This window comes from Lithobates pipiens, unplaced genomic scaffold (genome assembly GCF_037356315.1).
Source record: "Lithobates pipiens isolate NorthernLeopardFrog02 unplaced genomic scaffold, aLitPip1_a1.2 Scaffold_3, whole genome shotgun sequence".
Taxonomy (NCBI): domain Eukaryota; kingdom Metazoa; phylum Chordata; class Amphibia; order Anura; family Ranidae; genus Lithobates; species Lithobates pipiens.
Window position 1 is genome coordinate 82,419,928 of NW_027507790.1, and position 17,153 is coordinate 82,437,080.

The 17,153-nt window shown below is 43.3% G+C and overlaps 1 protein-coding gene across 10 annotated transcripts in view; it reads left to right on the forward strand.

Moving 5' to 3' along the window:
- The window catches only part of CLIP1 (CAP-Gly domain containing linker protein 1), a 259,076-nt gene extending 242,659 nt beyond the window's left edge, over positions 1-16,417 (forward strand). For all 10 annotated transcript variants that reach the window (XM_077461934.1, XM_077461936.1, XM_077461938.1 and 7 more), the window contains 2 exons: positions 489-616; positions 13,651-16,417. In XM_077461934.1, coding sequence (XP_077318060.1) covers positions 489-616; positions 13,651-13,879 — 357 coding nt within the window. In that variant the 3' untranslated portion in view covers positions 13,880-16,417. The remainder of the gene's footprint in view (positions 1-488; positions 617-13,650) is intronic.
- Positions 16,418-17,153: the final 736 nt, after the last annotated feature.

Here is a 17,153-nt window from a genome sequence, read left to right on the forward strand (position 1 = left end):
CAATTTGAAAACCGTGTGGCTGTGCAGGGCTCGGCCCATATGGCTGCATCATTTTTACAGAGTTCTGTGAATGAAGGAACTTCAAGTACCATTAGTGGCAGATGGCTTGTAGTTGCAAGGGCATTTATGAGCACTCTTGTAGTCCATGGATCTTCCTTCTCTCCGGTAACTGTCTGTCCGTACGGAAGGTACAAGGAGACAGCTTTACTGAGAGTCTGCAGGAGCCTGGCATTGCACCCATGAGCTGCTAATTGCAGGTGCAATGCTCTTCAGGCTCCTAGGGGGAAAAAGTGCATATTTTATTACCTGCAAAAAAAATGATATGCTTTTTATTTTTATTTTTTGGGACTTAAAGATGGTGTAGGTCTTCATTAGCTTCCTTCCAGACTTCATAAATTCCACACATACAAAACAAAATGGTATTAAACACATCAGTGGTTACCATAATAGGACTTGTTAACATTAAATATTTTTTGTTCACCTGCCAGATTGAATTTCTGAATTCGGTAATTATTGACCTTCAAAGAAAAAATGATGATTTGAAACACAAGATTGATCAGATGGTTGAAGCATCACTAAATGGGAACAATGTAGAAGATTTGGACAACCATGACAGGTAATGGAAAGGGTTTTATGGAAATTTACTAATGTAAATTCAGTTCACAGTTCTAACCTATAATTTTTGCTTCAGCAATCCTTTCTAGAACTTTGTCACCATCCAGTTGTCTAACTGGCTCCGCTACCAGCACACATCAGTCAGGGGCATCGGAGGTGCCCCCTCCTCATTGGCCGTCTGTGCGGGTTAGGGGTAGCCTGAGAAGGAAAAGACTTTCGGATGCGAGAAGCACCGCGTCCCCACCCCCCCCACCCCCCCCCCCCCCATCCAGGCAGTCAAATTATTATTGTTATTCACGATTTATATAGTGCCAACAGTTTACGCAGAGCTTTAAAATGTATAGGGGGGACAACACAATTGCAGTACAGTTCAATACAAAAAAGGTACAGGAGGGCCCTGCTTGTAGAGCTTACATTCTAAAGGGAGGGGGTGGTGGTACAAAAGCTAATAGCTGCAGAGTCCCTGGAGCCCGCGGCTGCCTACTCAGCCTCTTCACAACCGCCGATTCAGCTCATGGGGGGGGGCGGAGACTAGAAGTCAGCTGACTCGTGAGGGCTTGAGTAGACCCCATCTCCTGATCTCAGCATAGGTGTCACTGCTGCCACAGACACCATGGAACCAACTGATCCCCATCCCCTCCTCACCACTGCCACTTATCCCCTCCCCAGCATTTTTTGCATATAGACAAAATGATGTTTCATGTAAATCTGACTTCCTGATAAATTTTAATTTAGGTTGTGATTATCATGATTCAAAATGAATGGATGTGGAGGCCTTTTGGTGGGCATGTTTTTTATATGGGGGCAGCATTTCATTATTGGACCCAGGCAGCACAATGTCTTGGTCCCTGACTGAAGTGGAATTTACAATATAAAGTTCCTGATGGCATGTAATTTGTAAACTTTAAGAACTAAACGCGTTAGGGCTCTATTGGGTATTAAAGTGGTTGTAAACCCTTATAAACCACTTTGACCTACAGGTAAGCCTAGATTAAGGTTTACCTGTAGGTCCAAGAAATATCTCCTAAACCTATACGGTTTAGGAGATATTTACTAAAAGACAGTGACAGCTTTCTACGGCGCATGCACCGTAGACAGCGGCACGCAAGCGCACGATCGCCATTGGCAGCATGCCGCTGCTAACGGCGATATGCTGTTAGTGGCGGCTCCCGTGCCCGTACGCGGGAGTGACGTCATCGCTGCTCCGACGCTGTGAGCGGCCGGAGCAGCGATACCTGGAAGATGATGGATACTACAGGGAACAGCGGTGACATCGCTGGCTTCTGTTTCAGGTAAGTGACACATAATGGGCTACTATGCGATGCATAGTAGCCCATTATGCTTTACCTTTGCAGGGAGACAAAGAGGAAGTAACACCCATTCCTCTTTAAAAGCAGAGCAGCTAGCACAATACCATAATTGCATAGTAAACATCACAAAACAATAGTGCAGCGCGAAGATAAATTATAATTGTGCAATGCAAATATATCAAACTATTATGTGTCACCACGAATTGGAAAAATAAAACGAAATCCAAATGTGATGCCAAAAACTGTGAATTCAATTATGAGGTAAGTGACAGATGTGAATACCAAATGCCACCAAACCTCTTGATGATAAACGACACTGCATCTCGGTGTGCAACAGAGGGAGGTTTACCAGAATCATATGACCCCCAATTAAGAGTGATCAACCAGCGATTGTTTATCAGTCCAAAATATCCAGCTTTCTTCAAAACCACGTGTCAAATGATGGCACTCTTGCATTGTAATAAATCACTGTGCATATATACTCAATTGGACATCGTATCATGAAAAAGACATGCTCTCTATAGTGTAATCCCAATTAAAACACCTATTTACTGTGGTAAATGCACGTGGCGTGTGTTCCGTCTCTGCCCTACTAGTTTCATCAAAGTTCACGTCATAAGGAGTACAGGACATACGTTGCCATCCTTCACTTTTTTTTTTTTTTTTTTTTTTAAAACAAGTTTATTGGGAAATGGTACAGTTTACAGGGAAGAAATGAACTACAGTCAGTGGTACATTCAACAGCCAACGGCAAGAACGCCTAGATGCCGTACTATCACAACAAGATATCCAGAGCATAGCTATGTAAACAAAGTCAGATATACATGCGTCAATATTGGAGTTGCAAAATTCAGTGAATTAAAAAGCAGTAGGTGGAACATGACAGCACATGAGATCTTATCGTTTGTATATCTCCCCAAGGGGAGTCTCAACCCAGCCGTGAACTCAACTCCCACAAGTATCCGGGTCATTAAGCCAGCGATCCCAAATCTTATTAAATTTGCCAGGGCACCCCCTATGTGTGTAAATAACTTTTTTCAGCGGTAAGTTAGAGTTAACCTCAGCTACCCAAGCTCCAAATGTCGGAGTCTCGGGCCGCATCCACAACCTGGCAATTAGTTTCCTCGCACTGAACAACGTTTCCTGGGTAAAGTCGCATCGGAGGGTGCCTCCGGGGCGCCCAGCTCCAGGCCCAACAAACAAACCTTAGGGTCTATCAGAAGGGGGGAGCCCATTTGGTCGTGTAGAAAACGTACCACCTGTAGCCAGAAGGCCTGGATATCAGGGCAGGACCATATTAAATGGTAGAAGGAGCACGGGAGACACCCACAGCGCGGACACCCCGGCCCCAGGGAGGGCCTGTATCTACAGATCCTGGCAGGCGTAAGGTAGGACTTGTGGAGGGGATATATAATTGGGTCAACCTGTCTGTCACCCTAGGGGAAACTTGCTTAACCTTATTCAAGATCTCCTCCCACTCCTCCCCCGAGATCGGGCCCACATCCTCCTCCCATCGGTATCTCGTACTCTCCGTAAGTGCAGCCACCGACCGTCTTCTAAGGGAGTTGTATAGGGTCGAAATTAATTTCGTGGGCTCCTCTCCCACTATAACACCTACTACCGATAATTCCTGTGGATCCGGGAATCCCTCCCCGAATTGAGCCCGAAGGGCATGGGATAACTGTGCATAACGAAATAGCATATGGGCGGGGAGTTCAAACTCTCTCTGCAGTGCCTGGAAACCACGCACCCCCCGTGGGGAGACGACCTGGTATAGGTATATCACCCCCCGGGAGGCCCAGAGGTCCGCACCCGGCAGCCCCCGAAGCTCTGTCAATTGGGAGTTGTACCACAGGGGTGTATGTGAATGCACCCAGTCTGCTCCCAGCATCTTTTGTGCGATACCCCAGATCCGCCTGTGCTGTAGCAGTAGCGGAGCATATTTCCTCCCCCTCCTATTAGACTCCCTCCCCCTAAACAAGACCTGTAGGGGGGAATGGGCGCAGCCAGGAGACCCCCCACAAAGCAGCGACTGGTACCTGGGAGCGTCCATCCTGTGAAGGTGAAAAAAGTGAGAGAGCTGAGCAGCTACGTAGTAGGCACGAAAGTCGAGGAGCGCAGCTCCTCCCATATCCGTAGGGTTTTTAAGAGTATTCCAGGCTAATTTATGCCTGCCAGAGCCCCAGATAAATGAATTTAAAATTGTGTCTATAGTTTTAAAATATTTAAGGGGGATAAGGGTGGGAGCCTGCCAGAATTTGTAGAGGAATTTGGGGAGGAGAATCATCTTGATTAAATTTATCCGTCCCATGACACCTAGGGGGAGTCTAGCCCAAGATTGGGTTTTGGATTTTAAATATAAGATCAGTGGTTCTATATTAAGGGTTATATAATCGGAGGGATCCCTGGTGATCTGAACCCCCAAATACTGGATAGTGGCCACTCTACGTAGCGGAAGGGACGACGTGTACCTCTCCGGCGGAGAGAGGTCAATGGGGAGAATCAGCGATTTTGCCCAATTAATGGTGAGGCCCGAGTGTCTACCAAACTCTTCAATAATACCCAGGGCCGCTCTCAGGGAGGGCCCCTCATCTTCAAGGTACAGAAGCATATCATCCGCGTACATGCTTACCGTTTCCGTTATGGGCCCCGCCTTGAGACCCCCAACATGTACGCTGGACCTAAGGGAAATAGCTAGTGGTTCTACCGCTAAGGCGTACAGGAGCGGTGACAGGGGGCACCCCTGCCTGGTCCCACGCCCCAAAGGGAAAGGCTCGGACAGGCAACCATTCACCGCCACGCGTGCCTCCGGGGAAAAATACAATATCTGGACCCATTGCAGAAACTTGGGCCCAAACCCGAAACGTCGAAGGCACTCCCACAGATATCCCCACTCCACCGAATCAAATGCCTTGGCCGCGTCCAACGCCACCACGGCCCTAGTACCTCCATTGTCATGAGTGGCTTGTAAGTTCATGTGGAGTCTGCGAATATTCATGGCCGTATTTTTACCAGGCATGAAACCGGTTTGATCCGGGTGGATAAGGGACAAAATGTGGGAGCACAATCGGGACGCGAGGATCTTGGCCAAAATCTTTATGTCCACCTGCAGCAGGGAAATCGGGCGAAACGAATCTAGGCGATGTAGGTCTTTACCCGGCTTTGGAATGACTATAATCGTCGCTTGGCGTAGCGTATCTGGAAGGGAAACGGACTCAAATAAGTATATAAATTCAATAGCTCAGGGGCCAGAACTTCGGAGTATGTTGCGTCAAAATCCAACGGTAGTCCTTCGTGTCCTGGAGCCTTGGCCGCTGCCAGGGAAGACAACGCCAACACGACCTCGTCCAGCGAAATCGGAGCCTCCAGATCAGCGATCTGGGCCACCGATAACTGAGGGAAGGGAACATCTCGTAAAAAAGTTCGGGTCTCCTGAGTCGTGACCTCCACACGAGAGGCGTAGAGGTCAGCAAAGTAAGACCGGAACATCTCGGTTACCGCTCCCGGTTCAGAGACAAGAGCGCCGCTCTCATCCATCAGCGATACCACTACAGGTGGCCTCGCATCCTGATGGGCGAGGTAAGCCAAAAGCCTACCCGCTCTCTCTCCCTGTTCAAAAATACGCTGCCGCGTAAAAAAGTGCTTGCGTTTGGCCTGCTCAAAGTCTAGTTGGTCAAGAACACGGGTCTGGAGCCTGAGGGCCGAGGCACTCGCCTCATTGGGATGTAACGTAAACTCCCGGGTGACAACCTCCAACTGCTCCTCCGCCTGACGAAGTATCAGTTTAGAGGAACATTTTAATCTATTTATCCGTCTTATCAACGAGGACCGTGCATGCAGTTTAAATGCCTCCCAAACATTTCCGCCCGTGGCCGTCCCCCGATTAACTGCAAAAAAGTGACTCCACTCCCCAGACAAGTCGTCCCTCTCCCCCAGCGCTTTTAGCCAGAAGGGATTAAGGCGCCAGACCCTAGGTCCCATCTGTTGTGTCTGCCATCCTTCACTTTTAGGCTGGATTCACACTTGTGCGATGCAAGACATGGCATGTGATTTAAACCGCATTGCTGTGCACATCACATGTGATGTCTGTGTGATGCAAATTCAGCCATACAAACTGTATGTCTGAAATCGCATTTGCACCAAAATGGTGCAGGACACTTTTTTTGGTCCGCACTGGAATCGGATTGCATGGGTTTTCACACCTATGCAAACAGATTCCTGCACCATTTCACAGTTCACACTGCAATCTGCGAACCGATCTGGGGGTGTCATTAACTTTCTATTGATGCTTGCAGAGGGCAGTGCGAACCGTCTGCGATTCAGGTGCGATGCGGGAACCAGCACAGGATTCGCAAGGTTTCCTCACGTTGCAAAAGTGTGAACCCAGCCTTGTACAGAACAACACAAGAAGGAAGACATCCTAATTAGAGCAGAGTACACAGGGTAGAGATTGATAGTTAACCCTGCATACAAATTGGAGTGCCAAACACTTTCAGCGCTCTCATGAATGATGCTATAACAAGTGTTGGCAATGTCTATCATGCGCCATCTTGTATTTGAGCGTAAAATTGATCACAAAAAAGTTAAAAATAAGTGCAAAACATTTTTTAACAAATATATTCAACATGATAAAATCCTTCGTATGTTATAAAAATGTATTTAAAAACAAGAAATGTATTGCATAAATATTAAAATATATTATTCCCTAAAAATTCCTAGAAATACACTATATTGGCAAAAGTATTGGGATGCCTGCCTTTGCGCGCACATGAACTTTAATGGCATCCCTGTCTTAGTCCATAGGGTTCAATATTGAGTTGGCCCATCCTTTTCAACTATAACAGCTTCAACTCTGGAAAGGCTGTCCACAAGGTTTAGGAGTGTGTCTATTGGAATGTTTGACCATTCTTCCAGAAGAATATTTGTGAGGTCAGACACTGATGTTTGACGAGAAAGTCCTGGTTTGCAGTTTCCGCTCTAATTCATTCCAAAGGTGTTCTATCAGGTACAGGCCAGTCAAGTTCCTCCACCCCAAACTCGCTCATCCATGTCTTTATAGACCTTGCTTTGTGCACTGCTGCGCAGTCAGGTTGGACCAGGAAGTAGCCATCCCCAAACTGTTCCCACAAAGTTAGGAGCATGACATTTTCCAAAATGGCTTTGTTATGCTGATGCCTTAAGAGTTCCCTTCACTGAAACCAAGGGGCCAATCCCAACCCCTAAAAAACAATCCCATACCATAATCCCCCCGCCTTCAAATGATTCGGACCAGGGCAAATGAGGATGAGCGAGTTTGTGGTGGGGGAACTTGAATGGCTTGCACAGTCCTGACCTCAACCCGATAGAACACCTTTGGGATGATCTAGAGCAGAGACTGCAAGCCAGGCCTTCTCGTCCAACATCAGTGCCTGACCTCACAAATGCACGCTGCTAAACCTTGTGGACAGCCTTCCCAGAAGAGTTGAAGCTGTTATAGCTGCAAAGGGTGGGCAAACCAAATAAGGGGAGGGGTTAATTGTTCACAGGTGTATAAAGGTAGTTATATAAACTCCCCCTTGAGCTTGCTCCCTGATTGTGGCTTGCATGTGGATTTTCTGAACATAAGTGGATTTTTTTGAACTAAAGTGGAGAGTTAATAACCAGGAGTTGTGCTTTAACTGCTTCTGCTTGACTGCTTCTGCTTGCAAGTGTTGTTTTTGGGGGTGTTTTATTTTCTCCCCCTCCTTTATTTGATACATTTGCTAGCAGTTTTTAAAAGACCTTTTTTGCTGACACTTTTTAAACAGCATTTTTTTTTCTCCCTTCCTTCTTCCTCCCAAATTAGGGGAGGGGTTAATTGTTCACAGGTGTATAAAGGTAGTTATATAAACTCCCCCTTGAGCTTGCTCCCTGATTGTGGCTTGCATGTGGATTTTCTGAACATAAGTGGATTTTTTTGAACTAAAGTGGAGAGTTAATAACCAGGAGTTGTGCTTTAACTGCTTCTGCTTGACTGCTTCTGCTTGCAAGTGTTGTTTTTGGGGGTGTTTTATTTTCTCCCCCTCCTTTATTTGATACATTTGCTAGCAGTTTTTAAAAGACCTTTTTTGCTGACACTTTTTAAACAGCATTTTTTTTTCTCCCTTCCTTCTTCCTCCCAAATTAGGGGAGGGGTTAATTGTTCACAGGTGTATAAAGGTAGTTATATAAACTCTCCCTTGAGCTTGCTCCCTGATTGTGGCTTGCATGTGGATTTTCTGAACATAAGTGGATTTTTTTGAACTAAAGTGGAGAGTTAATAACCAGGAGTTGAAAACAGGAGTTAAGACAGGAGTCTCTAACCTCTATCCTACATCCATCCTCCCCTCCATTTTAAAGATCCCACTGCAAGGGGCAACCAGACAGCTTTCCAGAAATGTCAGGCTGACAGCAAGCCAGATTCACCGGATCAGAGTGTTTTAAGGGGACAACCGCAGCCAGGTAAGCTCGCACCTCCACTCCCCCCCCCCCCCCCCCAGTGATTGTTCCAGGGACTCTGTCCGACCGCCTACGGGGATCAGGAAGGAATTTTTGCCCCACTGGTGCATTTGGCTGCTACTGTCAGGGGGTTTTTTGCCTTCCTCTGGAACAACCATAGGTTAGCCTACCCCCTACCTCCGGCCTCCTTTCCATTTTTTACGCTATCCTAGGACGACTATTCCAGATCACAGCCAGACTTCTTTTCTAAGCGGAGACCTCCACCTTAAGTAAAGGCAGCTGGAACAGCCAGCAACCGAATACAACAACTCCTTCCGCATCCATATAGGCATCCCCTGATCAACTTGCGCGCTAATAGCCTCAAGCACGGCGGCAAGTCTGATACCTAGCCCCACCTCAGGATCAATACCCTGATCAGGATCATAATCTTAGGCCCATAGTACCATCAACAGCATCCACAAACCATGTGCTACTTCAAATACTCAGCTGAAGTTCTGCACAGACTAAGGAACATCAACACCACATTGCCATCTTCCATACAAAAAATACTTCAAAGAGAACAACTATTAAAAACCGGACGACAAGCAGCTCCCAACCACAGGAAGACATCTACTCGACCACTACAATTAGATTGCGCCTTGATTAACGCCAGGTCTGCAGTCAAACATAGACTGGAAGTACACGACTTCATCATCGAGAACAATGTAGACTGCCTCTTCATCACCGAAAGCTGGTTAACCTCTGACTGCAACACCATCCTCACCGAATTGGTGCCGGAAAACTACAGGATCCTAACCGAACACCGGATAGGGAAAAAAGGAGGAGGCCTAGCAGTGATCTTTAAAGGTCACCTGGATCTCACTAAACCATCATCTCAGAACCCAGTGTCTTTTATGGAAACCCTGACGCTACATTTTCAACCAACACCCCATGACACCACTCATATACTACTGTGCTACAGACCACCGGGACCAAAGTCCAATCTTCTTTCACCCCTCACGGAATCCTTTGCAATGCACACCCTAAAATTCAAAAATTTCCTGGCACTCGGAGATTTCAACCTTTGGGCAAACGAGCCTAAAGACCCCATCGCGACTGCCTGCATCAATCAACTAGAAGAACTGGGTCTACAGCAACTGATAAAGACTCCCACACATGGGTCAGGACACACCCTGGACCTCATTTTCAAACAGAACATCGACGTCAACATACTCGACAACATAACTCTGCCATGGACGGATCATCACGCCATCAAATTCAAAATCACTACCAACATCACCAACGCAAAACGGAAACCTGTAACAACGCACTGGACCAGATCGCATAAAAAACTGTACTCCGAAGCCTTCAAAACCACTCTGTCCAAAAAAATATCTACAATAACCTTAAACCACTCTACGGAGGAAACACTCAACTCCCTGAACAAGGCATTACTGCAATCAGCAGACTCGGTAGCACCAAAACGCAGGGCTCTCATCAGGAAGAAAAATGCTGGATGGTTTAATAGCTCCCTCTCCGTACTAAAGCAAGAACGCAGAAGAGCTGAAAGAACATGGAGAAGAAATCCCACCGAGGAAAACCTATTTAACTACAAAGGTCTGACAGAGAATTATCAGAAAGCAATCTTCAAAGCCAAAAAGGACCACTTCTCATATACAATCTCAACGGCCGCAAACCAACCACGGGAACTGTTTAAACTGGTTAATCAGTTAATCAATCAATGAATCAGGATTACTGTGACAAACTGTCGGATTTTTTCATCGATAAAGTCAAAACCATCAGGGAAACAATTTGTCAAAAGAAAACATCCAACCTCAGCCAGCAAATACATAAAGAGGATGTCCGCACCAACATACCGCAACCGCCAAAATTTTCACTATCCCCAATTACTGTAGACACCGCAAAAAACATCATTAATAAACTGCGTGACAGTACCTCACCTATTGACATCATCCCCACAAAACTACTGAAAGAATGCTCCGACATCGTGGCTCCAACCATAACCCACCTCATAAACCGATCATTCCACGAAGGGATTGTTCCCAGCATCCTCAAACAAGGCATCGTCAAACCTCTACTCAAGAAACCAAACCTGGACCCTCAGGATCCAAACAACCGTAGGCCAATTACAAGCCTCAACACCATTTCTAAGATCATGGAGAAAGCTGTAGTACATCAGCTACAACTTCACCTGGATACTCACAAACTCCTGGACCCGCTGCAATCAGGCTTCCGCCCGGGTCATGGAACAGAAACAGCTCTCCTCAAGATTTGGGATGACGCCCTCGAAGCGGCAGATGACGGAGAGCCGTGTCTCCTCGTACTGCTAGACCTAAGTGCAGCGTTTGATACAGTAGATCACAATACTCTACTCGTCCGCCTCACAGAAGTAGCCGGAGTCCAAGACATAGATCTCCAATGGTTCGCGTCCCTCCTAGGAAATCGGTCACAGACAGTGAAACTAGGAAAATTCCTCTCCGAAACTCGGGCAGTCACCTGCGGAGTCCCTCAAGGCTCTCCGTTGTCACCCGTTCTCTTCAACATTTACATTCGCCCACTCCTTCAAATCATCAGATGCTCAGATCTCTGCTTCCACTCTTACGCTGACGACACGCAACTTTATTTCCGGATCAATGGAAAAAAAGATCACCAACAACAACTTGAAAACTGCCTCAAATCAATAGAGGACTGGATGACCACCAACTCCCTCCAGCTGAACCAATCAAAGACAGAGCTTCTTATCTTACACCCAAATCATAAGCCCGCAACCAAAACCTCCTGGTCTCCACCAACCGTCTTTGGGCAGACTATCTCCCCAAAGACCAAAGCGAAGAGTCTCGGGGTTATTTTAGACGCACAAATGTCAATGGATGCGCAAATAGGAGCAGTAGTCAGTCGATCTCACCATCTGCTGCGCATGCTTCGCAGACTCATCCCTTTTATCCCAAAGAATGACAAAGCAGTGGTAGTTGGAACAATCATTAATTCACGACTGGACTACGCAAACTCGCTTTACATAGGATTACCACAATATCAACTTGCGCGATTACAACTGATCCAAAACACAGCGGCAAGGCTGATAACAGGAAAAAAACCCTGGGAATCCATTTCTCCTTCACTGAGGAGCTTACATTGGCTAACCGTAAAAAATCGGATCACGTTCAAGACCCTTTGCCTCACCCACAAATGCGTGCATGGAGAAGCTCCGCAATACCTAATGGAGAAAATAAATCATTACACACCAAACCGCAGTCTTCGATCAGCCAACAAAAACCTCCTCCTCGTGCCCAAAGCCCGGTATAAATCCAAGGGGGATCGGAGATTCGCTGTCCAAGGGCCTCGGCTATGGAATGCTCTACCAATCAACATCCGCCTGGAAGAAAATCACCTGGCTTTTAGGAAAAAACTCAAGACCTTCCTCTTTTAGCAGATGATCAAAGCTCGCCACAGCGCCTAGAGGCGATTCAGTTCGCATTGTGCGCTATATAAGTATTTCATTCATTCATTCATTCAAACTCATAATTGAACCCTACGGACTAAGACTGGGATGCCAATAAAATTCATATGCATGTAAAAGGCAGGTGTGCCAATATCTTCGACAATATAGTGTATGTTAAACACATGTTTCTGTATAAATGTAACTGACAAAAAAAGGGAAACCCAGAACCAAAGGTCAGGAAAGGGGGACAAAACTGGAAGTAAAATTAAATATTAAATTAAAATTGTAAAGAACAAGGCAGAGACAGAAAACACGCCACTGTGCTTATGATGTCGCACCGCGCTCATCTTGGATTCTGGAATATGAATTGTTAATATGGTATATGATGTTTATATTTGAAGTACCTTGTTATCTGTGCATTTACCTCATTAAATTGGTGTTTTAATCGGGATTACACTATGCAGAACACGTCTTTTCTTTTTCATGGTACTATGTCCAACCGATTATACATGCATTGCACAGCGATCTATTACAACACAAAAGTACCATCGTTTGACATGTGACTTTGAGGAAAGCTGGATATCTTGGATTGATACACAATCGCTGGTCGACCACTCTTTTTTGAGGGTCATTTGATTCTGGTAAGCCTCCCTCTGTTGCACACCAAGGTGCTGTGTGGTTTATCATGAAGTTTGGTATCCACATCTGCCATCTCCCTCATAATCGAATCACTGAATTCAGTTTTTGGCTTCACGTTTGGATTTCTTCTATTTTTTTTAATTTGTGGTGACACACAATAGTTTCATTATATTTGCATTGAACTTGGTTTCATTTATCTTAGCGCTGCGCTATTGTTTTTTTGCACTTTTGTAAATTTTGTCCAACTTCATCTTTTCAAAGACCTTCTGAATGCATGTACATACTGTACATTACTGTGCAAAGGTTTTAGGCAGGTGGGGAAAAATGCTGAAAAATTTGATTGTTTTCAGAGATAGAAGTGTTAATAGTTTATTTTTATCAGTTAACAAAATGCCAGAGTAAATTAATGGAAGAGAAATCCAAATCAATTCAGTATTTGCTGTGACCACCCTTTGCCTTCAAAACTCCATCAATTCTTCTAGGTACACTTGCACACAGTTTTTGAAGGAACTCGGCATATAGGTTGTTCCAAAAATCTTAAAGAATTAACCACAGATCTTCTGTGGCTGTAGGCTGCCTCAAATCCTTCTGTGTCTCATCCACAGAAGATCTGTGGTTTTGTTTTCCAAAATGTTTGGAACAACCTACCTGCCACGTTCAAAAACTGTGCATGTGTACCTAGAAAAATGGATGCTGGCTTGAAGCCAAAGGGTAGTCACCCAAAATATTGATTTGATTTAGATTTTTCTTCTGTTCATTCACTTTGCATTTTGCAAATTAATAAAAATAATTACAGTATACAGTTTTGAAAGCGTTCTTCGCCCCCTTTCTTCGCCCCCTTTCTTCACACCTGCCTAAAACTTTTGCACAGTACTCTATATATGTAATTTAGGATTACTTTGTGACAGAACCGCTGAGAACGTTTATGGTTTCAAAAGTATCCATGGCCATCCAGAAAATAAGAGTATATAACATTTTCTGCAACTTTATTCTGTAGGCAGTTTTTCTATGTTAACTTTGTGTTAACCGTTTTAGGATAAAGGAAGTGTGAAGGTTACATCTGGTAATATTCTGAGTTATTTCCACAGGATAAACTGTATGATGTTCTGGACACTTTGTTTGTTTTTTCAGTACCTTGAACTGAAATTAATAGCTTGGGGTTGCTGATTTTGTATGATTTTTTTTTTTCAGCTTAAATGGCACGCAAGCCAAGAAGAAAGTGCCCCCTCGCCTTTTCTGCGATATTTGTGATTGTTTTGACCTGCATGATACAGAAGACTGCCCAACACAGACTCAGTTACCTGACTCTCCTCCTCATTCAAACTTCCATGGAAGCCGAAAAGAAGAGAGACCATACTGTGACATTTGTGAGGTGTTTGGCCACTGGACAAGCAGCTGCAATGATGATGAGACCTTTTAATGTCACAAGTCTTTAGTTATTGGTATTTACCAACCTCACCAGCATTTCTTTTTATTGGCTGAACTTTTTAAAGAATCAAATCTGCATTTGCATCATTATACCATTTAAGGGCTTGCACGGTGACCTGCGTTTGAAACCTCATGCAATGTTAGAATTTATTTTAAGATTCACTATAAGTTAGTACATGTATAATAATGCTCGGTTTCATATTTGCACTATAAGATTTACATATTTACATTTAAAAGGCCTTCAACATGTGACACTGGATGTAATTTACATATCTGGCTTTAATTTTCATTTTTTTCTATCCTTGCTAACATCAAAAGTGATGACTAAATAGGACAAGTATTGGTATTGGGGATCACCACTGCTGCAAATGCGTTTGATAAATATGGGCAAAGACATTTAAAAATGAACAAAGAAAGATTGGATGGTTTAACATATTTGCCATAACACTATCAGTATTTACGGGAGTGGAATATGACCTAATTCTACCATTTTAAACAATATAGTAACAGTACAGTGTTGAAACAAAACTGAAGTATTTATATTTTATTTTTCTATATGTTTTTCCAAGGGAGGATTTTGGTGGACAGGGGTGAGGTTGGTATGATTTGAGCGTAATTACTTCCTTTCAAATACTAGTTCAGTCAATTACAGAATCTTCTGCCACGCAGTTGCTGCGTCTCATTGTTTTTCAGCTTTTGCTGCTAATGAGTTAGACATATTTATAAGACATCTATAGATTAATTATTTGCAGAAGGAGCTGGAAGGCAAAGTATGGTAGAGAGACAAATAAAATCTAATCAGGAATCCTCTTTAATCTCTCTGCACTCGACTACAGAAGTCACTCATATTTTTCATGCATATCTGTCCCCTGTGTCAGGGAATTGCGCCTTATGTTGGCGCTTGTATGTATGGTTAGTTTTACTTATGTCTGATCAGAAAGCAAACCATTTTACCTGTGACTGAAATCATCTTTGCACTTCAGACTTGCCGTAATCTTTACATAAGACAAAGTTACTGTCAGTAAAAACAGTAATCGGATACAGAAAATTGATTTTACCCTGCCCATCTTTACCTCCTGAACTTTCTTATGAATCAGTAAATTGTGACTTTCACTAAAAGTATTATCCTCATGCATTTTTAAATATTACGCAGTGCTTGAACTAGCCACGTGTATGACAGGTTTACTTTAACTACTCTGGAATTTGTTCCTGCATTGGCATGTTTGTTTTTTTATTTTATTTTAAGAGATTTGCCTCTAGAGGGAAATTTGCATCTCACTGCAATTACTCAGCCTCTGTGCTTAACAACTGTTAATATGAGATATAAGCCACATAGAAAGTGCATTGATTTCTGCTGGTAGGCAGACTTGTATTGTGAGAAGGAGCCGTAATGCACAACCATTGTGTAGCAAAGCAGGAAACTGAGCCTGTGTATGTGATGAGCAAATATGGCTTGTATATTATTACAAACTATACTTGGAAGCGAAAAATACTTTGATTTATATTTAAAAAAATGTTTGCAAACATTAAAATGCTTATGCTTGTCGGATGCCTTTTGCTTTTCTCAAACTGTAATCAAGAGTGATACTACATTTATTTAAATAACCTCAGCTGCTGATTCTTTTCAGTTTGGTAACTGGGAAAGCAGCATAAATACAGGCAATCTTCAACTTTTTATCTGCGTGATTTCAGAATGGAATATGCATGGCCCTGCCTGGGCTGCTGCAGGAGGCTACTGCTTTCAGACCATCAGCCCAACCTTACAAATCATATATATGAGCATCATCTGTTTAAAACTAAGCAGCACTTTAAAAAGATTTGAAGCCCCTTCAATTCTGCATTCCAAACGCCAATGGGAATTACAGGTCAGAAGAGATTGGCAAACACGTCAGTCTAAAAACTCAAGTACAAATCCGTTTGTGCCTCTGATACTCTCACAACCAATTTGCGATGTCATGCAAACATTTTATTCAAGGAAGATGATTATAATTTTTAAATGGGAACTGGGTTTTATAAACCAAGAATTCTTAAAAAGGATCATTTGGTTTTTGTCTTTTTGCTTTTTCTCAAATTCATCTTTCCTCATATCAAACCAATGGTGTACTTGTCACCTTATGCTATTACTGTACAAAATTTGTTAATAGAGTAAGTTAATAGAAAAGAAAATTTTGAATACGTATATGAACTGACTGTTGCATATGAAATGTATAGTGGATGTAAGAATGGATGAATGTAAATATACATATTCTATCCAAATAAAAAGTTCAAAACATAATTAAAACAAATCTTTTTATGAATTTGATGTAATAATATCTAGTACATATTTATTGTTCTTGTAATATGTATGTTCTTAAGTGGGTTTCTTATATTGAGAATAATGTACCTGGCTTTCTATGGACGACTTTGTAAACGGCTATTAAAAGCTGTATTAACATAACTGGTTTGTGGATGTTTCAGGGCAATGTAATAGAGGTATGGTACGTCAGAAAATAATAAAGCTGTTAATAAAAAAAAAAATGTACATTTGTAATGCTTTAGTAGGTTACGATGACACAGTACATGGCTCTATCGGAGTTATTGCATTTTCTGAATTTCTATCCCTTGTTATATGCGGACTACATACCTCATACACCATCAGGTGTGCCAGTATAGAGAATATATAATCTGATCACTGGTTAACTACCTGACAAACAAAGCTCATGCTTAGGAGTGCATTTTGAATAGCAGGAGAAGTCTAGGCATTGTTGTCCTGGGTTACAAGCACAACCTACTACCGCTTCAGCTTCCTTATTTCCTGACCTTCAGTCACATGACATCTCAGAGCCACAAAGGAGGTTGAAACTGTAAGGCTTCCCTGTGCCTGGTGCTTTGGTTGCAGGTCTAAACAGTAAGAAAGTATATATAGAATGCCCAGCAGATGACTAACTGACTAGAACTAGTAACTGTAACTGACTAGATCCTGCTGATGTCTGAATTGCATCTCCTCTTATATGGTACTGGTACGGGGACATATGCTAGCTGACCCAGTACAATCATCTATAAAAACTAGTAGTTTATGGAACAGGCTAGTACATTACAGTTATCTGTACCCTAAGCCAGTTACAATGGCTTGTGTAATATATTAAAATATAAACCTTTTACAACTTGTATGCCACAGTTGAGTCTGTGTGCATGACGTAACATTAGATCATTTACCGTAGGCTCATTATTTTACATCTGTGTAATGTTGATGTACTCAACATGGCTGTTGATTAATTTTATGAGAA